Here is a 23,148-nt window from a genome sequence, read left to right as displayed (position 1 = left end):
TTTGACTTTTGGCTTTGTGGAAAATATATTCTTTTTCTTTGTTGTGCAAATTTGCCATTGGGTACCAACTAGCACTTTTTTCTTATTTTATTTAAATGGAAAATGACATTTCGCTGCTCGGCCTTCTGGCTTGAGAGCTGAATAACAAGTGACTTAAAAATAGTGGGGTTTCATTATTTGGCAAAATTTTATATCGAGTGTGTGCCATTATTCTGCTGAGTGAGTGAGTAGAATGTTCTCATCAAATCAGCATTTTGCCTATTCAGTGAGAACGATCCCGAAAATCAAAACTCCTTCAAACATCTTTACACTTATTTCGATTTATTGCAAAAATCAAATGATTATTAACCAAAGGAACTATTCAGCTTCTTTGTCCTCAGTTTAAATATGACTTCAATACCTGACGGCTGTATATATTTTTTAGTTAATGAAGTAATGCCTAAACAGTCAGTGGTTTGAATTAATATTCATTTTCGGTGAATGCCAATGTTTCGTAATTAAATGACGGTAATTTAAAGAACGAGATGTTTTCTCATGCGACGTTATTGATGTTTTTATTGAATTTCACTTCATTTGTGAATGCTTTCAATCAGCTGGATTGATATGATACTATGAAGTGTACAGACGACGACCAATATTACTTACATCCTGACATAAAATTTTAACATTATAATTCTCTTTTTCACACAGTTTATAGGGAGGACAAATAATTTAGTGGAATTTCTCATTTAAAATGTACAAATGCAGTGAATATTTAATTCAAATTCTGTGTTAATTAGCATGTCTACGGCAAGTACGATTGTTTTTTTTTTAATAATTGGGTGTTAAAATAAAACATGCCAGTTACAAAGCAGAAAATTCCTTTTGAAAATGATATTAAATGATGAATCGAATCAATCTACTATACATCGTATGTTTAAACGGTTGAAAGGAGCGGAGTAATTTCCATTGAAAAAAGAAACGTACAAAACTTTGTGGTGCTAGACTCCACGTTGAAGGGTCTTTCGGATAGCCATGGAGTTGGGGAGACTCTCTTCCTGGAGCCCCTAAATACACAAAAAGGTGAATTTTTTTGACAATAATTCAAAAAACTCAATGTATGCTATCGGATAGTACATAAAATATAGAGACCTGAATGATGGAGTCCAGGGGCCCTCTATGAGTGTAAATATTGAAACATAATGCCAAATTATCTAGAATCGTTCAGGCTTCATGAAAATAATATATATTCATTTTGAGAGCCCCTCGAAAAAAGATAATCACACCATTAAGATTACATAATACATGTCGTGACTCTGTGGTCGATTCAATTTTGGAAACTCGGTGAATGTGTATGTTCTTGATTGGTAGTAAGCCTGTTGTCTTATCGGATATCATAGGTACTCATGAACAATAGAATGTGCCTTGGAATGTGTTTAAAACAGTAGACAACTAAAAAAGTATAATAATATTTTTATTGAATTATTCATTAAACAACGTAGTATTATTTTAATTTAATAGAAATGGAATGACACAATAAAAATCTGGCTTTTCTGCAAACAATTTTCGTTTTGCACAATAAATATAGTATAAAATATGCATTTCATCTATTTTTCGGCATATATTACCATCAAAATTCTTTGGGTTTATAATTCGGTTTCATTTTAAAATCTTATTATTCGTTCGGGGAGTTTTGAAACTGTTGCCGATAGATTAGTTATACAGACATAAGGCTCAGTGTATTTGTATAGTTGAAATTAAAAGATGATAAGATTAGATATTTCGAAATATAAAGGGTTATGACAATGCGTGATCAGTAGTTCTTATTTGTTTGTGGTCAAAATAAGTTTGATTTCCCAAAATGAGGATTGAATATTTTATTGTATTGATTTTTGGCCTTGTGGCTAGTTTTGGTGCTGAGATAAAAAATGTTACCAATGTAAGTTTATTGAGGAAATTTTGTGATAGTAATTTGAATACATATATTTTTCATTTTTTTTTTTAATTTGAAAAGGGAATCGAGCAAAGATTGGGCTATGATTGTCAGTATGCTATTCTTGAAAATATCGACATTCATAGCTTAATAGATATAGCTGAAAAGGGTATAAATTTATGCACGCCAACTACCGATATCTACAAAAAAAAAATTGCGAATAAGGTCATCGAAATGATAGAAAATAATAAGAATCCGGAGTACATAAATATTTTTATCGATGGAAAATATATCAAGACAATCGAAATGGAGACAGTTGATTTCTTTCTTGAACATTTTGGCGAGTATATTTCAACGTTAAAAATTAAATTTGAAAGATATCAGCATGAATATCCAAAAAAAATCGTCGAAATGGCGAATCAATATTGCAAAAATTTGCATGAACTGAGCATAATATGCAATAGCAAATATGTACTGAATAACATAGATAAACCATTCTACAATGTAAAACACATCGCTTTGCGGGGTAAAGGAGCGAGTACGACGTTTCCCCCTTTGCTAAGCGAAATAAATCCGATATGCGGCGCTGATTTAAATGTCACTCTATGTCATTCCACAATGATACATTTTTTGGCTTGACAATATATAAGCTCTTCATTCAACATGCATAATTTTTGAACGGTCGAGTAAAAAAAAGAAACATATCATAAAATATTCTTCTTACGTTTATCATAAAAATTCTCTATATTTTAAATTTATTTGTTTAAAAATAACAATAATTTCAATTTTTTTTTTCATAGATTGAACAAGAATCTAATGTAAAAAGTAATACCAATGCGACACCTACCGTTAAAATAGAAAAGGAAACTTATTTGGAATTGTAACATTTTGGTCCGCCATAACAGCATCTTCGTTTTGCTTCTCTGTGATTGGTCAAGTAAAACGAAGATGCTGTCATGGTGGACAAAAATGCTACAATGGAGACCAACTAAGTTTCTTTTTGCATTTTCACGCTAGGTGTCGCATTGTCATTACTATTTACATTGGATTCTTATTTAATCGATGAAACATTTTTTGTTGAAATTATTGTAATTTATAAACAAATTAATTTTTTTATAAAAAAAAATTTTAATAAATTTTTTAATGAAAAATGTTAGAAAAATATTTTATGACATGTTTTTTTTTCAACGATTCAATAATTATGAATGTGTATGCATTTTAAATGAAGAGCTTATATATTGTCAAGCCAAAAAAGTATTATTGTGAAATGACAGAGTGACATTTACATCAGCGCCGTATATCGAATTAATTTCGCTTGGCATAGGGGGAAATATTTTGACAGATAGTACTCGATCCTTTGTCAAATTAGGAAGTCGTACACTGAATTTAAAAGAAATGTTTCCGAAAATGTACTGGCTAGAATTAAATAAGGTCATAATATCGAATCCGAATGATTTGAACTACTATTTTCCAAAGTTACGTAAACTATATGTTTCATTTCAAAAAGGATACGATGATAATGAAGAAGAATTCATTAAAACTGAAAAGATAATGCAGAAGAATCCTCAAATTCGGTGGTTCCATGGTCATTATATTCCAATAAAAGTAGTAAAATTGGCAAACGAACATCTACCCATTCTTGAAACATTGATTCTCGGAATAGCTTTGGTTGATTACACACAAGAAATTCACTTTAAAAATGTTCGACATTTCGAAATTCGGATGACCGACTATAGTCAACCTCAGATAAATATCACTTTTGAAGAACTGGAGGAGTTTACCTGCAATCCATTCTTTTCTCCAAATTGGCTTGAATTCTTGGCAAGAAATAAATATTTAAAAAAGTTAGATATATATTGGTCTGAAAGAATAAGCTATGAAGAAATATCTTTGATTCCAAAAAACGCACCAAATTTAGTTGAAGCCTCGTTTGGATGTGATCAGTTGCAGATAAATCCTATTGTGAGATTCTTAGATGAATGTAAAAACATGAAAACATTAATAATGTATAAATATAACGAGTTTCTAATATCAGATATAGACCAATTAACAGACCAAATTAAAAATGAATGGAGACTTGAAAGAGTCAACTCCTGCACTATTTTAATTGAGAGAATTTAGTGTGAATTTCTGGTAAAATCGTACCACATGGAAACTTGAATATCTTCTAGCATATTATAATTTTTAATTCGTGTCTTTCCCCCTTGTAAATTTATGTTAACTATCAGGATGAGGTAAATATTTTAAGCTCCAAATACAGAAGTCATTTCTATGTACCCGAATCATTTTATAATTTGTTATATACTGTAAGTTGTGAGCAATTAAAAAATTAATGTTATCTTACTTCTTTTTGTAAACAATAATGTCACATCAAAAAGTTGATTAAGAAATAAAGAAATTTATGGATCTCAAATTTGATGAAAAGTTCTTATTCTATAGTCCAAACGGTGTTTTGAACGTCATCCTCCGGTTCAGTTTGACCGGTTTCTCTGTGAAAAAGAAATGAAAATTTCGACTTCTTCGCATTCGTGACACCAAATTCGATTTTGAAAATATTTATTTTGTAAATCATAACAACCTTTCCAATGATGTATTAAACACCATGATTTGTTTTCATTTCGTGGTAATTATTCTGGTCGTACTTTCAAACTTAACTTAAAATTTCAACCATTTAGTACATCAGTAGAATACGACTGTGCACTCAAATTTGCACATACATGAGCATCGTCCGAGGTAACCTCTAGGCGGCAGTTGAGTATTTCTCTGTTCTTTCGATTTTCTAGGTTTTTTGTTAATTTCGGTTATATGAAAAGAATGATTTTATTCAAACAAGCTTATGCTATTTATGCAATCTTTCCTTATCGTGATTTATTCACGTGATGTGTATGTCATGACTTGCGTCCATAACATTTTTATGTTTATTGTATTCGTGAAGTGGCAGTCACGGTCCTTGTTTTACTATTTCTGGTGATCGTGACTGCTATAGCAGGTGATTACGATTCTACAATTTTGATTCTATTCTAACATTTTTGATCGACATTCTCCTCACCCCGTAGTTAATTTTAATCCAATTAAAATGAAAAACCCCTGATGGGTGTGATCTTCCAGTTCAAATTCATTTATTGAAAGGAATAGATGTTTATTTTGCCGACTGTTTAGTGATTTTTTGAGTCATTTTTTTTGTTTTGTAAAATTTTTAGAAGAAAAAAATGTTAGAAAAATGTAGTATTATTTATCTCGTTGTTTTGTTACTGCACATTGCAGACGCTGGTAAGCTAAAATCGTCAGTTTTTCTTGTATTAGACGCCGGAAATTATGATTTCAACAAGTTTTTCTTTTCCTGACTACAGAGAATTTTTTTGAATGTAATCGGGGATGTAATGACGGTAATGTTTGTCATTACATTAAACCAACCGAGCCGAATCTAAAAAGAAATTTTCCTGAACGAACTCTAATCTTGCTTAAACGAGACGCAGTAGAGCGAAAATTGGTTGGAAAAATCATCGAACGTTTCGAAAACAAAGGCCTCAAACTGGTCGGCATGAAAATGCAATTGGTAAGTGATCAAAAGATAAAGTTACAAAAATATAACGACATTTGCGTTCGTTAATATTAAATATTGGATTCTTGATGAATAATTCAAAGTTTTTCGTTTCGCTTCTAAGCCAACCAAAGAAATGGTAAAGCAACATTATATTGAACATAAAGATGAATCGTTCTTCGATGATTTGATCGAGTTCATGACATCGGCTCCGCTAATTTCAATGATTTGGGAAGGTCCAAATGTTATTAAAATAACCCGAAATATGCTTGGAGTACACGATCCAATTACTGCACTCTCAGGCACCATTCGTGGTGATTTTAGTACCAATGTTCTCAACAACGTTGCTCATGGTTCTGATTCGATCGAAGCAGCAAACAAAGAAATGAACTTGTGGTTTCAAGCAAATGATATTATGTCATGAAACATCGATAGCTGCAAAAAGTCATGAACAGATTAAAATTAAATTCATACGTAGTTTTTATTAGATTGTACAGATCGCAATATAATAATAATAATGAAAATAATACCAGTAAATGAATGTTCCGGTGCCAAGCACAATCTATCACTTGTATATCATATCCAACGCGCAATCAATTTTCGGAATGACGTTTGGATCGTTGAGTTTTATGATTTCATCTGATTTGCAGCTTGGAGTGGCCATTTTCGATTCCAAATGAATTGAGGAAAAAAGGGTATGTTTTAGCTCCTCCATCCGATTCAACCAATATTGGAATGAATTTTCGATGCTCCGCGCTATAAATTAATAAAAACAAGTGTAGAAAAGTAATTAAATATTAATTATTGTCTCTAAAGTAATTATTTGTAATTTCCTTATTTTACCTGTCTTCAACAAATCAAACACATACAGAATATTATTTATCACTTATTAAAAGTCTTCGATGCAATGCCAATAATGGAACCATCTTTTATTTTTAATAGTCTTTGTTTGTGTGTATCAGTATGGCATAGTTCATCAACCATCGTTGATATATCAAACCGAAAGTTTAGTTCATCTATCTTTTTACCGTGACCAATGGCAACGTAATCGAATGTTCACCAATTATTCGGTACTTAATGTTTGCTTCATTGTCCATCTAAAATTCTGGCAAGGTTGCGTTCATTAAATCACCAGCTATTTCAACGTCTGCCACATTTCATCGTAAGTTTCTGAATGGATGCACGCGTGGCGGTTGTTTCACCTCATTTGATTGGGACGCTGAGACCTTTCGATGAATTGAATGCGTTCAAATATTTTTCGGTTGGATGTTGTTCACTCAACAGCTCAAACGTAACTGTTCCTGATTGTGTGTCCTTATTCTTTGAAACGATTTTACTTATTAATTGTTCCGTGTGGAGCTTCCGACATTGTTACTTTTCGTCAACGCCCATATTGCGAAGCGGCACAAAGATATAGAAATTTACCCGACAAAATTCAAGGTTACAAATAAAAATGAGTTATTTATATCTCTTTTTTATGTAGAACCGTTAACAATAATGAACGTAGTGAAAGTATTGGTGCAATCAAATCGGGCATGTGAAAAATTCTCATACACATGTCTTGGATGTAAAACAGAAAATATCATTACAAAACCCTTTGCAAAGATAGAAAACCAATTTTTACCAGTACTTACAGCCTGTGCAAATAAAGATTTTTACCCTCAAACTATTATGGAGGCTTGTACTTCTATTATCATTTTGAGTCATTACCGAACTCAATCTGACGTTTCGTCTTGTTTCACGAGTAAATTTTAGTGTGAAAATTCATAGCGTGCAGACAAAAAATTATTCTCTCCTCCGAACAATTTTTGAACAAAAATAAACACACTTATCGTCATCGGATTTCATCTTATATTTTATCGTTGGAAAGATACGTTGTTGTTTATTTCATTTTTGTTATAATTCAAAGTGAAAAATAAAAAAAAGTTGTGCGTCGACAAAAATAATAGAATGAGTGCTTTAAAGCACTCTTGGCAGTTTACGTAAAAATGTGTGTCTTTTTTATTGCATATGTTTGTTTCCCAAATTTATATATTTGCATTGTTTGACAACCGATTGACCGATGATCAACTTCTAGAATTTATGGATTCAGTTGAATCATAGGAAGAACATGATTACAGTAGCAACGATGAACTACTTGATCCGGATTTTGAGATGAACAATAAACTGCAAAGAGTGCTTCAAGCACTCTTTACCCTTTTTTACCTGACATTAACCAAAACACACAAATCATCTGGTTTTGATGTTTTTTGGTTTCTTATTTCCAGCTATTTAGAAATTTCATTAATTTTTGCGTTGAAGTATACGGAAGCACGAACAGTGACCGGTTCGCGCATATTTCTATGCTTGCCTAAATACGCTAGGTAGCATAGATATGCCAAGCATAGCCGCAAACGCAACCGACGCATCGCCGTTCACTCTATATGAACAATACACATGTTCGTTTATGCAGACGACCGTGCGCATACAATATAGCTCGAATCGAATGGCGACGGGTTCGTTGCGGCTTACGTCTCCGCTATGCTTAGCATAGCTATCAGGCATAGAAATATGCGCGAACCGGTCACTGAGCACGAACTGGTAGGTGCTCGATTGAAACTGTTCTTGTTTCATGAATGTAAAACAGAAAATGTCATTGCAAAACCCTTTGCGAAGATAGATAACCAATTTTTACCAGTGCTTACAGCCTGTGCAAATGAAGATTGTCAGAGAAAACCATACACCCAGTTGCAAAACATCAAGAACCACATATCGCTGGCGATTCGAAAAGCAATACATTCATACTATAACTATTGGATGGTTTGTGATGATCTAAATTTTAATCAAAGTACACGAACCTTTGCACATGTGAGTGATTTGTTTGGAATTAACTATTTTGCAATTGATTTTGTTTTCTAATTAATTTGGATTCCGATTTATTTCAATTTTAAGGTGGTGGACAGCCAGGGACATCCGATATGTTTGGCATGCAAACGTGGCAATTTGCTCAAATTTTACATGTAAGAATCGAATTGAAGTTTTTGATATATTTTCTGTGACTATTTACAAATTCTTTAATCGCTTATTTGCAGTGTCGTACAACATCTAAATTGGAAGAGACTTACGGCTCGTTGTGCGAACATGTCGACAAAGTTTTGAGACGATCATCTTTCCAAAATGTTAAACTATCCGAAATATTTCCCCAAATGGTTCCACTACAAGATACTATAATGGCTAATGGATCAGCTTTGACAACAGCTTTTTAAAAAAAAAAACATCTTGTATTTTAAATTTCATTGATTGAGCACAATAAATATGTTACATTTTAGGGTTATGATGACAACAATATACAATTCATTTTTTCACATAAGATTGGGGCATTAAATAATGCGGAATACTTTCATTTAATTTAATTTCATTCAAATATCTTAAAACTTAAAATTACGGTCGATAAAATGGCATTTCGCCGACAATTACTATCACAAAGAATTCGGTTCATAATAACACAATATAACATTCATTTGACAAAAAATTTGATTTGTTTTTTTTCTATTTTACGTGTGACAAAATCCATGGATGTTTGTTAATTGCTGACGCTAACATACGACGATTTGGATTCTCTTGTAGCAATGATCTAATCAGCTCTTTTGCCGGATTTGAAATCGAAAGGGAGATTCTGATGCCATTTTGTGTATCTGGTCTTTTACCGGTGAGTAGTTCATGGCAAAGGATGCCCATGCTCCATAAATCAACATGTATCGAATACGGTGTCCGTTGAAATATTTCTGGTGCAATATAATCTTTTGATCCACAAAATGTTTTCCGCTTTTCATTACACGTGATAATAGCCATTCCGAAATCCGCCAGTTTTACATGCCCATCTGAATTTACCAAGATATTCTCCGGTTTAATGTCGCGATGAATTACACCCAATGCGTGCATGTATGCCACTGCACTAGACACAGAGCTATTATCAAAAAAATAATGGAAGTAGTTATGGAAATTAAATTGTATTGCCCTAAGATACAAACATACCACATTATTGATGCTGATCTTTTTTCACTGAAACGATGATACGTTAGTTGTAGCAATTCGTTATGAAGCGTTGTTTCCATGTATTCCAAAACCAAGTAGAGATTGTGAAGATCGTGAAAGAAATTAAAGCATCGTACCTTTGGGCAATAAAAACGAAAAAAATGCGTACATGAAATGACTAGGTTCAAAATATTTGTGCTCCCAATTTTCGAGCCAATCGAATTAATGAGGAATTGAATGATCGTACAATGTTTGGATGATGCAGATGTGATTGAATTTCAATTTCACGGCGAACACATACTTCCAATCCTGCGCTGAGCATGCGTTTTTTGTTCATTACTTTTAATGCAAATCGGTTGGTTTGATTGGTTGAATTCGTTCCTTTGCTACACACCAAATAGACTTTTCCATATGTACCTTCACCCAAAAATTTCTTTACATCATAATTTTCCAATTTATCTAATTTTGAGCGCTCCATTTTTTTTTATTGAAATAAGTATACGCTTTCTTTGCTGCTAGTGGTACACAATGTATATTAAAACCATTTGTAATCACGTTGTTGATGATGGACAATAAACTGTTCGGAATGCATTAGAAATTGTTTGATAATTGAATCGAATTTGTAGACTCAAAATAATTGTGTTTTATTATTAATTGAAGTTGAAGTATATGCAAGCACGAAGTGATCGGTGTTCGATTGACACTGTTCTTGATTGACTGATTCTGATTGTCATTTGCGTCGATGATATGTTTATTTGCATATTGGCGCCACCGATTATATAAACATTATTTGGCCGTTTTATACATATAACATTGATGCACATATTTTTATGACTGTGGCGGGAAGTTACAAAAATGGAACAAAAATGAATTTCGTCTATGCTTAATTGAAAAAAATGGTATAGTTCATTTCATCAAACCAATTTTGTTTCTGCTATTTTACAGTCCCTTGATAAATACAATCAAATGTCGAAACGTCGGAACTAATAAAATGACAAACGGCAACAGCCCAACAATAATTACATCTCTTTAGTGAATCAAAGCCGAAAACATAATACATTATAAAGTACCCTATCCGCACACGTAACGATTTTTTGGTCATTTTTACTGAATATGTATCTATCTAACTATCTTCTAATTGAACCAAACATTTAATTTGTTTTTTTTTTCTACACCCATTTCTGTTTTAATTCAATAAATTTCGCATCGATTGCATATAATTTTTAAAATAAGTTTGTGTAAAAAAAAAACAATGTAGATTTCAATTGACTTAAAAACGATTTATGTTTGAAATGAGAAAACGAAAGAAATCAGTCAACAACTAGACAGTTCAGTGCTCACTGTCAAAATCAAATAGAACTACATAACCAAACTTTTATTCGAACGTATATTCCAATCGCTGATAGACTCAAAATAATAAGAAAAGAAAATGTTTCAGAGTTTGTTAAAAATCCCTCAAAATTTGGGAGGTTTGTTGAGATCAAAGCAATTCCCACTCGTCACACCGTCGCATTTCAAAGGATCATCAACGAATCAAAATATTATCGATGGGATTGCAGGGAACGACATCGCTGGTAATGTAAGTCATAAAATTCATCAGATTAGTTTCAATGCTCATAGTCTTTTCACATTTCACAGGAACAAAACGGCAACGCAGACGAAACGTTCACACAAATATTCTTGAAGAATTATGATGGCGATAACGAAACGATAAAATTCGTAAAAATGAATCCCAAAGTGATTATAAAAGAATTCATCTTAAAGGAGCAACGAAAAAATTATCGTGAAGGCGATACAGTTTATTCAACAGAATTGAATGGATTACGTGGAATAATCTCTGGAAAATATCCATACTTGGCTTTGTATCAATACCAATTGCCAGATTCGCCGCTGAAAGAACTTGTTTCGGAATTATCTAACGCAAATTTTGATCGAATATACAGATATCTTCGAGCTGTGCATATGATCGATTCTACTGGAAAATTGGCACTTCAACAACTGTATCGATTTCAATTGGGCCATTATATTTCACAGACTAATTCGCTTCCGGATTTTCATTTGAAAATGCCCGAATGCTTTGAGCTAACTAACACGCAACATTGCAAAAAACTATTTGATTTATTTATGGAATCATATGAAGAAACAATTCCGATGGATTATCAGGATTTATTGTTGAAGGAGAAACCAGTTAATAAAGTGATCGTTGGGTCCCATAAAGATGATATATTTGCTGAAAAGATTTTAAATTACGTTGTACAAAGTTACGGGAAATGATGCAGATTGTCGAGCATGATGCAATAAAATGTTGTATTTTGTAATTGTAAATGAAGGAATAAAAAAAAAATCATTTAATTCCAGACGAAAACCGAGTTGATTATTTTTGTCAGGTGTGTCACTCGAAATGTTACAAAAGGAAACATTTTTTTTCTATTTCTTATCGTAAGACCGTGAAAATTTGCATTGATTCACAAAAAAATAACATTCTGAAATTTTCGATTTTTGGCTCAAAAACAAAAATGTTGTATGGGACGTACCCCTAACTTTGATTGAAATTTCTTCAAACTATTAGAATGTTATTTTTTTGTGTAAAAAATATTCTGCGCAAAGTTTCACGTCATTACAATAACATACAGGTGTGGCTTCCATACAAAAATTCAGTTTTTTCAAACGTTTTATTTTTGAAATAAGAAAACGAATGAAGTCTGTCAAAGAGTACACATTTCACTGCCTACTGTCACAACTAAATAGAACAACATAACCAAACTTTTATTCGAACGTATATTCCAATCGCTGATAGACTCAAAATAATAACAAAAGAAAATGTTTCAGAGTTTGTTAAAAATACCTCAAAATTTGGGAGGTTTGTTGAGATCAAAGCAATTCCCACTCGTCACACCGTCGTATTTCAAAGGATCATCAACGAATCAACATATTATCGATGGGATTACAGGAGACGACGAAGCTGTAAGTCATAAAATTCATCAGATTTTAATTAATTTTTTATTCAGATTTTTATACCAATAATGTGAGTCATAAAATTCATATCATTTTCTCTATTCACAGGAACAAAACGGCAACACAGACCAAACGGTCACACAAATATACTTTGGAAGTACAGTGAAGGGTTATTCGACGAAAGAGAGCGATACGGATGTTGTAAACTTTGTAAGAATGAATCCCAAAATTGTTATGAGCGAATTTATCTTAAACCAGAAACGAAAAATGTCTCTATACGGTAGTAATACTATTAATCAATTGTTTTTCGATTATTTGCGATTCTTTTGCGATTATTTACTAGTTACTTTGTGACTCTCTCCTCAGGTAGTGAAGTTCACTCACCGGAATTAAATGGCTTACGTGGAATAATCACTGGAAAATATCCCCACTTGGCGTTGTATCAATATCAATTGCCAGATTCGCCGCTGAAAGAACTCGTTATGGAATTATCTTGTGAATATTGGGACCGAATATACAATCATGTTCGAAAGCCGTTTATTTCAAGAGGTGCTAAAGGAAAAAATGCACTTCAACAATTATATCAACTTCAAGTGGCTCATTATATTTTGAAGAATCATTCTTGCCCGAAATTCCATTTCAAAATGCCTGAATGCTTTGAAATAACTGGCAGGCAACACTGCAAAAAACTATTCGATGCATTCATGGAATCACGTGAAACAGAAGTTCCGCAGGAATATATTGATTTATTGTTTAAGGAGATACCAGAGCAAATAGATGATCGAGTCCATAAGGACGAAATATTTAGTGAGAAAATTTTTAATTACATTTTAGAACGAAACGAGAAAAATTGTTGCACATGATGCAATATAATACTGTATTTTGTAATAAATAAAAAATAATTATTGGTAGTGCAACTTAAAAATGTCGTTTTTTTTTGGTAAAAATAAAACTTTATTTCATAAATTCTGTAAATAACATGTCATTCAAAGTATTGGCCATCGGAAGCTATAACCTTTTCCCATCTTTCTGGCAGCATATGGATTCCGCGCCAAAAGAACTGCTCATTTTTTGAGGTTAGGAAAGAATCAATCCAATTTTTGATACCTTCAATTGAAGTGAAGCGTGTTCCAGACAAGGCATTCTGCATCGATCGAAACAAGTGATAGTCAGAAGGGGCAATGTCTGGGCTATACGGCGGGTGGGGCAAAACTTCCCATCCACTATTTTCCAAATAGTTTTTAACCGGTAGAGCAATATGAGGCCGAGCATTGTCATGATGGAAAATTATTGACTCATGTCCGGTCGCATATTCTGGCCGTTTTTCGTTCAATGCTCTCTTTAAACGGATCAATTGTGTTCGATACAGGTCTCCCGTGATCGTTTCACCCGGTTTTAACAGCTCATAATAGAGGACACCCTTCTGATCCCACCAAATACAGAGCATTACCTTAGCACAATGAATATCTTGCTTGGGCGTTGATTTTGCTCATTTACCGCGCTTCCCATACGATTTCTTACGCTTCGGGTTTTCGTAATGAATCCATTTTTCATCACCAGTAACAATTCGATGCAAAAACGACTTCCTTTTGTGGCGCTCAAGCACCATTTCGGACATGCAAAATCGTCTTTCAACGTCTCTTGGTTTCAATTCATGTGGTACCCAATTTCCTTGCTTTTGAATGAATCCTAATGCTTTTAAACGTTTTGAAATGGCTTGGTGAGTCACTCCTAATGATTTTGCAAGTTCTTCTTGAGTTTGACACGAATCTTGATCGAGTAATACCTCCAATTCTTCATCTTCAAACTTTTTTGGCTGCCCAGGACGTTCTTTGTCTTCTGTGTCGAAATCACCACTTTTGAAGCGCGCAAACCAACGCTGACACATTCTAACGTCTACAGCATAGTCAGGATAGGCTTCAGTGAGTAAACGATGTGCTTCAGTTGCATTTTTCTTTAAATGGAAGAAGCAAATGATTTTGTGTTGGAACGAAATTCGACATTTTGAACGCAATAAAAAACTTGTGTGTATAACTTTGACAGATGGAATTTAATAGTTTTTTTGACGCTCTTTAAGATACACTTGTTGTCACCGGTTGTCACTGTCAAAAAAATGGCGCGTATGATACATAAGAAGTTGACACAAATACGACATTTTTAAGTTGCACTCCCAATATAAATAAAAAGATATTCGTTCAATTAAAACTTGCGTGACTGCTTCAATTCTTTAAAATAAACATGTATTTTTTTAAGTTTTTACTCGTGAATCTATTCTAAATATACGTAAAAAAAAAAACTCCCGTTACACATGTTTGGACAGAGAGAAGACAAATATTATGAAATGAAAGATAAAAAACAGCGCAAAAATAAACAATTAAAAGAATGGTATTGTTCGACCCGGCGGGTGGAATATAGAGTTTGGAATATAAATAAAAATGGAAGGAAACATGAATACTTGACAATAAAACTACTTATACTGATTTTGTCATTATCTCATTTTGTATAAAGGACAAGTGTTCATTTTGCTGAGAGTATGTTATTTTTATTCTTGAGCGTTTAAATATCGTACAAAATTTTAGAAGTCAATTAATTTCAACATTTTACATTCAATAGGTTTACTTCTTCTAGGTCAGTTGTGCGAAAGACTGTGTCGACATGGTAAACGTATTAACTGACAGTAGAAACAAAAAATTACAAGTCATTTTAATGTTATCTAATTTTTAAGTCATTCAATTTATATTACAAATGGTTTTCATTTGTTCTGAGTGCACTTAACAATAGATCAATCAATGTGTATCACACTTTAATTGATCTACGAAAATTTTAATATATTTTGGAGTGATTGTTTTTATGAAACGAGTGTGTGACCACTGACCAGGCAATTGAACAAAGAAAAAAACGAACTTAATTTTTACTCAAAACATTATATAGAATACTGAGAGCAAAAGCAGCACATATCGCTTTGGTGTTTTAACTGTCAGTTCTGTATGTTGTGTTTTTACTCTCAGATTTTATTTGTCTCATTTTAGCACTTAAAATGTTTATATGTTTATTTGGCGCCCATCAATATTATATTTGGTTTTAGTCAAAAACATCTTTGTTATTCTTATTCAAAAAAAATGCGATTTTATTTATTCAATTCAACAGATTTATTCAAAACTTTATTGAAGCTGTAAATACAATATATGTAAATGATCTGATTTATTTTCAACCAAAAACGAAGTCGCCACCTAGGACATTCCATACTCAAACTAAACTGAAAATAACAGTTTTCGCTTGATTCAGTTTGAGTATGGAATATCCTAGGTGGCGTCTTCGTTATTGGTTGAATATTTGCTACCACATAGCCAAGGGGGTCGACACGGCTGGACACGAATTATAAAACTTTGATCAAATGAATCAAATGAATCATTCAATAGATAAAAATAATAGATAAAAATAATGAGTTAATACATTTAAAAAATGTCAAGAAATGATTTTTTCGAAGACAAATAATTTTAATTGTTTAATAAATATTTCTTGTATGACACAAAAATGACATTTTAAATGTCATCTAAACAATCTGAATCTTTTGAGTCACAAAAATAGCGTTTCCAATCTCTGGTAAAATACGAATTGTTGGAAAGTTCAATTTGAAATAAAATAGTGCTAGAAAAACTTAATTTAACCAATCATAACTTGTGCTTCGTTTTATTTCGATCAAATTAAATTCGATCTGTTTCACTGCCCATTTTGTTGCCAAATACACATCTTCCTCGACATAGATCGTGATCTTGCATGCTCCAACTAATTTCTCACGCATTTTATTCAACTCAAATAAATCAAGAATATTGGTTTCTTCATCAAAATATGATCCACTCATAAGTCTTTCAAATTTAATTTTGTTCAATTTCTTTGCGTGGCAAATAAACGGTAAAATATCGTCAGAAATGACCGCTAAAAAATAAATGCGCTGCAATTTCGATAAAATATGTGGAAGTGACTTCAGATCAGTAATAAAAGCACTATACCCAATCTTTAATTCTTCTAAGTTTCTCAAATAACCAACATTGATTTTATTTGTTTCCAATCGCGTATGTGTGGTGTCGTCAAATTTGACTAATCCTTTTACCGAAGCCAGCCGATAGATATGCTCTTGCGAAAACTTACTGTTGGATATAAAACTCAATTTTCTGTAGAACTCCAACTCATGGAGCTCATTGAGAAAATGACTAAATGATTCAAATTTGTCTTTGTAAAAATCATAATTGATTACCAATGTGTCATATTTGATGTTCAGACTTTTAAACAATGCTCTATTTTTCCAGAATAGCTCTGCGTTGACCTCAAGTTTCTTGATTGTTGTGTTTAGCTCAAGGAAAGTTTTGAATGCTGGTATTGCTTCCGGAACGTCGCCTCCATTCGCCAATATCAAATAATCTAACATTGGATAAATTCGATGCATCCATTCATATTCATTTCGAAATGAAATAGTATCCCACAAACATAAACATTTCATATTTGAACAATGTGGAAGCAAAGCATCAACCACATTTTCATCACTACTTGAAAGGGTCACATTTTCAACTTTACTCATGAATTCTTTCAATCGGTCTAAGCGATCTATTTCTGATTGATCTTCTTGATTAACATGAAGACCGATAACAGCAAATCCTTGTATTGATGTTAAATGTTTCAATGAAGTTGATATTAGAAAATGCATCATCTGATTAAGTGAAGCAAATCTCTCTTTATCGTCTTCCGTCATAAAACCATAAAATCCCGTTATTAAATCATACAAAATCCGGATTTTTTGTGAGGCATTGTTGAAACAATCTATCTTGTCATTGCCAATGTATAAACCATCTTCGCGGATGTGTGCTTCTTCGCTTGCGTAGTTTAGTTGAAAACAATGACCGGCAATTCGTTGCATTCGTTTACATGTTTGACCCACAGCTACCAAATCTCTCAGCGACAAAAAGTCAAACACTTCTTCGAAACAATCGATGGTTAGTTTAAAAATGTCGGTCAATTTTTGTTCCACGTCTACAGCAACAACAGCACTTTCAACTGGAGTCTCCTCGTTCAAGTCTCTTCTCTTGATAATTGATACAGTCTCATTGGCATTTTGTTGTTCGCTCATTGTGTCCGCGAACGTCGATCTATTGATTATATAAAACAGAGAATGCTTAGAATCGATCAAAATTAGTGAATTGACCACTCTACTGAGAATATTGTGAAAAACATGACAAACAAAATCGCAGGAATGTTATCAATAGCACTTTGTTTGTCATGTTTTTCACAATATGGTGTATTAGTCATCGTATCATTACGGCCAGGCTAACAAAATTTGTTTTAAGTCCCATTGCTGCTTATAATCTCACACAGTTTACAAATAGTGTGGTTTCAACCACTGATGAAACTAAGAAGAACTATACACAAAACGAATTATTATTAAGGTGAGACCTTTTACTTAAATATAGAGAATTTAAAGCAACGAACACAATGTTATTCGGTTGAGTAATTCTCTTCAAATGACAAACGATTCAATTTTTTATAAGCAATTTGTCACTTTATTGACTGGAAAGCGCTTTCCGATAAAATGACAATTCATAAGTACAAATTCAAATATTAAGTCTGTATTTAATAATGCAATTGTTTAAATTGAAACAAAAACGTTAAAGATATTTTATTTGTTGATATTCGTACTGATTTCTATTTTTATTTGGATTTTTACTCAAATATAAAAATAATCCGATAGCAAGTTTGACACAAAAATGACCGAATTCATGATTTATTTGATATTTGATAATTTGTTAACAGATCATTTTCAAAATGTATTGAGACGAAAAACAGCGTCAGCTACGAAAACACAAAACAGAATACGGAGTGAGACACGAAGAAAGTAGTGTATTTGCACATATGCTTCGTGTCTTGCGTCTTATTCTTTATTCCCCTTTTTTATCTTTTTGTTATGTAGTGTAGCAGCCTTTGCCATGCAAACAGCTGAAAAAGGGGAATAACGAATGAGACGCAAGGAATGAAGCGTATACGGACATACACTACTTTCTTCGTGTGTCGCTCCGTATTCTATTTCGTGATTTCGTAACTGACGCACGGTGCGAATGCCCCGGGTGAACAGTGCAAATTGAGTGCTTGGGTAGTTATGGTAGTATTTTTTATACCTATATAATACAATAATCACTTCTATTGTTTTCATTTGGTATCATCACCTAATGGTATCCAGATGAGCTGAATATCCAAATGACAAAATCCAAATATATTGTCTGGTTGATTTGTGATTTTTGATACTTATGATTATGGAATACTTCAGATTTTGTTGAGTTGGTAATTTTTGAGAGCAAACTCTAGAGCTTTTTCCCAAAAAAGTGAAATAATGAGCCAAAAATCTCAAGCAAGGGGGGTTATGTCGGCGAAAATTCCAGGGGGAGGCACAAACCCGACGGCTCGGCAAAGGTTTTGGGGGGCACAAACCCGAAAACCATCCCCCGTCAGTACATCTGCCCAAAGCTCTTCTAACCTAGATTTGAAAATTACGTGTATATGTAGCGAGTCGACTTTTCAGTTTCGAACTGCCGTACGATGTGATAATTGGCGCTGATCTACGTATTCTAATATCATTACGTCCTATAAAAATAAAATGGAATTAAAAACGTTTTAATTTTTTTCGGTATTTTTATTGGTTGCATTTAGAGATATTTCTATTAAATATTTCAGTGACAAGTTTCGAAGTATACAGTTTTTTTTTATAAAACTAATATGATTTACTGAACCAAATCTTCTGAGGCATACCATAAAGATTATTATTTATGTAATAATCTGCAAAGACGTATCGAATTACACATTTCAAAAATAATATCATTCATTTTCTTTTCATAAATTTTTTTTGTTTAAAAGCAGTATATTCAACGCATACTTGATTATTTTAGCATCTATTTCTATGGCCCAAAAGCTCGTCGATTTGTAAGGCTTGTATGCGGAAATTCGTTTCTGATGGATTGATTGTTCCCGTCATGATTTTCTGGAATTTAAATTAAAATTACATGTAGTAGAATGGCACGTTTCATTCCGAATTATTAACTCAATAATCAACTTCTAAAAAATTATTCAAAATGAGTTTAACGAACCTGAAATCGGCAAGACATAACCCAAAGTTCTTCTTTTCCTTTTTTATTCGTAACTATTTTCATGCCACTAATAAATTGTAATGTTCGTTCATTTTGAACAATGGTTCTAATATTTTCTCTCGTAAATGGTTTTCTGGAATCCCAACACTGAATTGCTGATGGAGTTTCCAATCCATAAAATAAATTTCCATTGCTATCCATAGCTTGCGCTGAATAAATTGGAAGGAGTGATGTTACAAACGGTATTTAATAACATTTTTTTTGTGTGTGCTCAGAATTATGACTTTACCTGTTGCTTGCGACGGACGATATCCAATTTCTTGAAAAGATCTCGGTGAATTATCAGCATTGCTATCCCAAGCCGTTGCGTTATTTATAACGTCAAGACGAACGCTATTTTCGGTATTACTGGCAAGTGTATGGAAATAAAGGTTTCGGTTTGCATCTGAAAATAAAAATAAATCATCGCATTAAAATATCATCACTGCTATAAGATACATCTACTGTGAATGTATTGAGCAAAACCCACCGTTTGGCGAGGGTGGTGACAGTGCCAATCCAAAAGTTCCGTCCATCAATTCAAAACTCTCGCCAGCAACGGTGTGTGTTCCAAATTGTGGATTTGGATAAAATAATTTATTTTGTACTCGCCATGATCGATTTGTGCGTGATGAGTATACAATCAGGCCAAAACCTTGTACATCAGCTATATAGACCATTGTATCCGAACACATGCCATATGGTGGAGGATCTTTTACATCTAAAATCTATACGAACACTTCTGGATTAAATCTATCTATTTTCAAAATTTGTGAGAAAACTTACTGGTGTGATAAAGAGCGATGTGCCCATTCTGGTTTGACTTTCAGGAAAACGATATCGATGGATTAAGGTGTCTGTATCTAAATTAAATACCAATAATTGTGGTGCACAGTGTACTTGTGTTCCGATTCTACCCGTATCAAGCACCCATAGTCGCCGACATTTATCAATCTGTAATTTTGTTTGCACATTATTCGTGTTTATCTCGAAAGTCAATGTAAAAATCAACATACCGCGACTCTGAACACACTAGTGATACCGTCACAGTTTCGGCCATGACTCTCGTGCCAAGAATACGATGGATATGGTTGAATATAATTACCAGGTCCCGCAACGTACCCTAATATACAAAATATTGTGAATTTTTACAAAATTGATGATGGCATTGTTTTCAACTTACCCAAAGTAACCGGTATGCCAGTTGTAAATCTCGGAATAGTGACAAAAATCCGGGATGGAAGATTGTCCGAACGATAATCTATGTCGATATCAATTGGAACACCATTATTTGGAACAAATTGACCACTTTGAATTGCTTGCTGTCTGCTATGTGGCGGCGGGAATACATAATCCAAACTTCCCCATTCAGCAACTCCCTTTAAATTTTGAGCAACAATGCTTTTTATATTTGCCAAAATGAAGACCCACAAAATTACGTGCATATTGATAGATCAGTGCTATGCGCTTTAAAAAAAAGAGTATCGATTGTGAAGTTAAAATATGAATGAGACTTCTTGATTCTACAGCTATTGTTATTCTCAAACAAGTTTAACTACATCGCAATTTGGGTTTTTTCAGACGCATGCGATTACAACAGAACGGTTTTTCTTATTTATAAAAAAAAAAAACAAGTAAACTGTTTGTACTCATTTTGTTTGCCTACAATCAGTGATTGTCACAGCGACTAAAATGAATGAGTCATTTAATGACATACATTTATTTCTAGGCGAAGAGTTTAAGTAAATATTTTTATACGTTCCCGATTCACATAAATATATTACACACAATATTTTACGCGATTGAATTTAATTGATCAGACGTGAATGCATGGAAAAAACACAGATTTTAATACAAAAAAAATTATGAGAACCTTTATATTGCGAGCAATTGGTAACTTCGTGAGTCATTAATAAATTTAAACTAATCAACCGATGTCAATTTTTTTCGTATGTTCATGATTTTTGAGTGTGATCGCTGAAAGCTAGGGGGAAATTGCGATGGTTATATTTGCATTTTATTGGTAAATTGATTATTTGAATTAATGGATAGTTGCCAAATGTTGGTCAAATTGCCATTCGAATACAATTGTGAATATTAAGAAATTTGTACATATTCTGTACAAATATACCAATAATATATAACATACTTTAGCCAAAGTATGATAACATATTCAGTACACATAACAATCAATTAGTCGGAAGTCGTTGTATTCGTCAATATGTGTGGTGCAATTATGTATGGTCGTTAGAAAAATTATTCTGCAATCTCCCCCTAGGCAAATTACTATTGAATTGTCACTGCCATTTGGCATACCTTTCCAATCGATTATAATCTTTCAAATAAACATACAAAGTTGCAGACCATTTACTAATGCCAAAATTTGCATATTTCCAAATAAAACATTATTCGCTTAAACTTTTAACAATTCCGGAGCGAAAGAGAAATTTCGTTCGATTTAACGAATAATTCAAACTTAAAAAATTGAATAAACACCGTACGTATTCGGTGAAATTGAGTGTAGATTATGAAGTAAGAATATATTTTCGGTATATATTTTGATGATAATTGCTATTGATATGCTTCTAGATATTTTACATATAATAACACATTCAAACACATTTGAATAAAAACCTTATTTCATATTTGAAAAAAAAATCAGTACACACTAAAATGTTTTTGTTAAAATAAACATATTGTTATCATAAATTTGCAATTAAAAAAACTTCTTCATTTAATTGTACGGAATTATTAAAACTTTATAACTATACGTTGATGTATGGATTCAAATATAAATAAAAAAAAACGATTTTCTTAATATTCAAACCCACCAAATAATTTTGTACGTTTTTCCAATTTCAAGAGCAACACAAGACTAGACTAAACGTGTCGATTGACAGTAAAGATCATCAAAGAACGATTTTCGTATTTCTAATTTAAGTGATGTTTTTTCCATAATATCGTTAATCGTATTCAAAACAAACTGGTTTTCGATTGATAATTTTTGACATGTTTTGTCGCATTTGACCAAAGTCATAACAAAGAGTTTGTCTGTGTTCAAAAATAGATTGGCCGTTACCTTAAAAATGGAATTTTAAGCATTTTTTGTAGCGGCTAACACCCGCCGCACGAAAATAAACTTTAATTTATTAATTTGTTATTGAAATGGTACTAAAGGTCAAGAATGTTCAAGTCACCAGCAATAACAGAAAAACAGCAATGCTATAACCTGCTTTTGATAACATTTGCGTTCTGATAACAACAATGTGTACATGTTCGGTGTAACACTTTTAAATGGAATGGTGCGAATAGTGAAATCTCCCAATAGAAATAATATAGTATTCGTTATTAACCTTGAAGTAATTGAAAATCTATTTGGCCGTTGGAAAATTTAAAGCGAATATTGAGTTTTCATTTTTATCGTGACATTTTTTCTTTACTCAATTTTTTTTTTTTTTTTTTTTTAAAGAGTTTGCAAAAAAATGTTTCATGAGATTTTTTTTTATAGTATACATTTATTAACAGAAAAAAGAGAGAAAATAAACAAACTTACTGTGTCG

At 32.6% G+C, this 23,148-nt stretch overlaps 6 protein-coding genes and 1 long non-coding RNA gene across 11 annotated transcripts; 4 read left to right on the top strand and 3 right to left on the bottom strand.

Moving 5' to 3' along the window:
- Nucleotides 1-5,039: 5,039 nt before the first annotated feature.
- LOC116348533 (nucleoside diphosphate kinase-like) lies at nt 5,040-6,353 on the top strand. Its single transcript, XM_031779564.1, has 3 exons — nt 5,040-5,182; nt 5,263-5,468; nt 5,578-6,353. Exons 1-3 carry the CDS (start codon nt 5,122-5,124, stop codon nt 5,875-5,877), a joined length of 567 nt encoding a protein of 188 aa, XP_031635424.1. The 5' UTR covers nt 5,040-5,121; the 3' UTR covers nt 5,878-6,353.
- Nucleotides 6,354-8,025: 1,672 nt separating this feature from the next.
- On the top strand, nt 8,026-8,920 carry LOC116342523. Its single transcript, XR_004201256.1, has 3 exons — nt 8,026-8,300; nt 8,385-8,452; nt 8,525-8,920. It is a non-coding gene; the product is annotated as an uncharacterized LOC116342523 (long non-coding RNA).
- Nucleotides 8,750-10,679, bottom strand: LOC116342501 (aurora kinase A-like). 3 transcript variants are annotated; one of them, XM_031770159.1, is made up of 4 exons: nt 10,491-10,679; nt 9,715-10,044; nt 9,468-9,604; nt 8,751-9,399 (listed from the first exon to the last, which is right to left on the bottom strand). In XM_031770159.1, the coding sequence occupies exons 2-4, from the start codon at nt 9,943-9,945 to the stop codon at nt 8,982-8,984; spliced, it is 786 nt and encodes a 261-aa protein (XP_031626019.1). In that variant the 5' UTR covers nt 9,946-10,044; nt 10,491-10,679; the 3' UTR covers nt 8,751-8,981. The 3 variants fall into 3 exon arrangements, with proteins under 3 accessions (XP_031626026.1, XP_031626019.1, XP_031626012.1); XM_031770166.1 differs by lacking the exon at nt 10,491-10,679 and having other exon boundaries at nt 8,750-9,399; nt 9,769-10,471; XM_031770152.1 differs by lacking the exon at nt 10,491-10,679 and having other exon boundaries at nt 9,715-10,470.
- Nucleotides 10,680-10,753: 74 nt separating this feature from the next.
- On the top strand, nt 10,754-11,824 carry LOC116342492. The gene is made up of 2 exons (XM_031770141.1): nt 10,754-11,046; nt 11,106-11,824. The coding sequence occupies exons 1-2, from the start codon at nt 10,897-10,899 to the stop codon at nt 11,739-11,741; spliced, it is 786 nt and encodes a 261-aa protein (XP_031626001.1). The 5' UTR covers nt 10,754-10,896; the 3' UTR covers nt 11,742-11,824.
- A 377-nt stretch (nt 11,825-12,201) lies between these two features.
- LOC116343341 lies at nt 12,202-13,347 on the top strand. Its single transcript, XM_031771356.1, has 3 exons — nt 12,202-12,431; nt 12,531-12,702; nt 12,789-13,347. The coding sequence occupies exons 1-3, from the start codon at nt 12,288-12,290 to the stop codon at nt 13,283-13,285; spliced, it is 813 nt and encodes a 270-aa protein (XP_031627216.1). The 5' UTR covers nt 12,202-12,287; the 3' UTR covers nt 13,286-13,347.
- A 2,332-nt stretch (nt 13,348-15,679) lies between these two features.
- Nucleotides 15,680-17,962, bottom strand: LOC116344482. Its single transcript, XM_031773049.1, has 2 exons — nt 17,735-17,962; nt 15,680-17,563 (listed from the first exon to the last, which is right to left on the bottom strand). Exon 2 carries the CDS (start codon nt 17,542-17,544, stop codon nt 16,081-16,083), a length of 1,464 nt encoding a protein of 487 aa, XP_031628909.1. The 5' UTR covers nt 17,545-17,563; nt 17,735-17,962; the 3' UTR covers nt 15,680-16,080.
- A 1,127-nt stretch (nt 17,963-19,089) lies between these two features.
- On the bottom strand, nt 19,090-22,774 carry LOC116340655 (major royal jelly protein 2-like). Of its 3 annotated transcripts, XM_031767267.1 has the most exons (9): nt 22,420-22,547; nt 20,772-21,055; nt 20,605-20,711; nt 20,375-20,542; nt 20,079-20,316; nt 19,839-19,994; nt 19,550-19,758; nt 19,339-19,443; nt 19,090-19,241 (listed from the first exon to the last, which is right to left on the bottom strand). In XM_031767267.1, exons 2-8 carry the CDS (start codon nt 21,031-21,033, stop codon nt 19,348-19,350), a joined length of 1,236 nt encoding a protein of 411 aa, XP_031623127.1. In that variant the 5' UTR covers nt 21,034-21,055; nt 22,420-22,547; the 3' UTR covers nt 19,090-19,241; nt 19,339-19,347. The 3 variants fall into 3 exon arrangements, with proteins under 3 accessions (XP_031623127.1, XP_031623135.1, XP_031623118.1); XM_031767275.1 differs by lacking the exon at nt 22,420-22,547 and adding an exon at nt 22,668-22,774 and having other exon boundaries at nt 19,090-19,443; XM_031767258.1 differs by having other exon boundaries at nt 19,090-19,443.
- Nucleotides 22,775-23,148: the final 374 nt, after the last annotated feature.

This window comes from Contarinia nasturtii, unplaced genomic scaffold (assembly GCF_009176525.2).
Source record: "Contarinia nasturtii isolate CC-2019 unplaced genomic scaffold, AAFC_CNas_1.1 Cnas_scaffold_129, whole genome shotgun sequence".
Lineage (NCBI taxonomy): Eukaryota > Metazoa > Arthropoda > Insecta > Diptera > Cecidomyiidae > Contarinia > Contarinia nasturtii.
The sequence above is the reverse complement of the archived record's forward strand: the minus strand, read 5'-3'. Positions and strand labels throughout refer to the sequence as shown.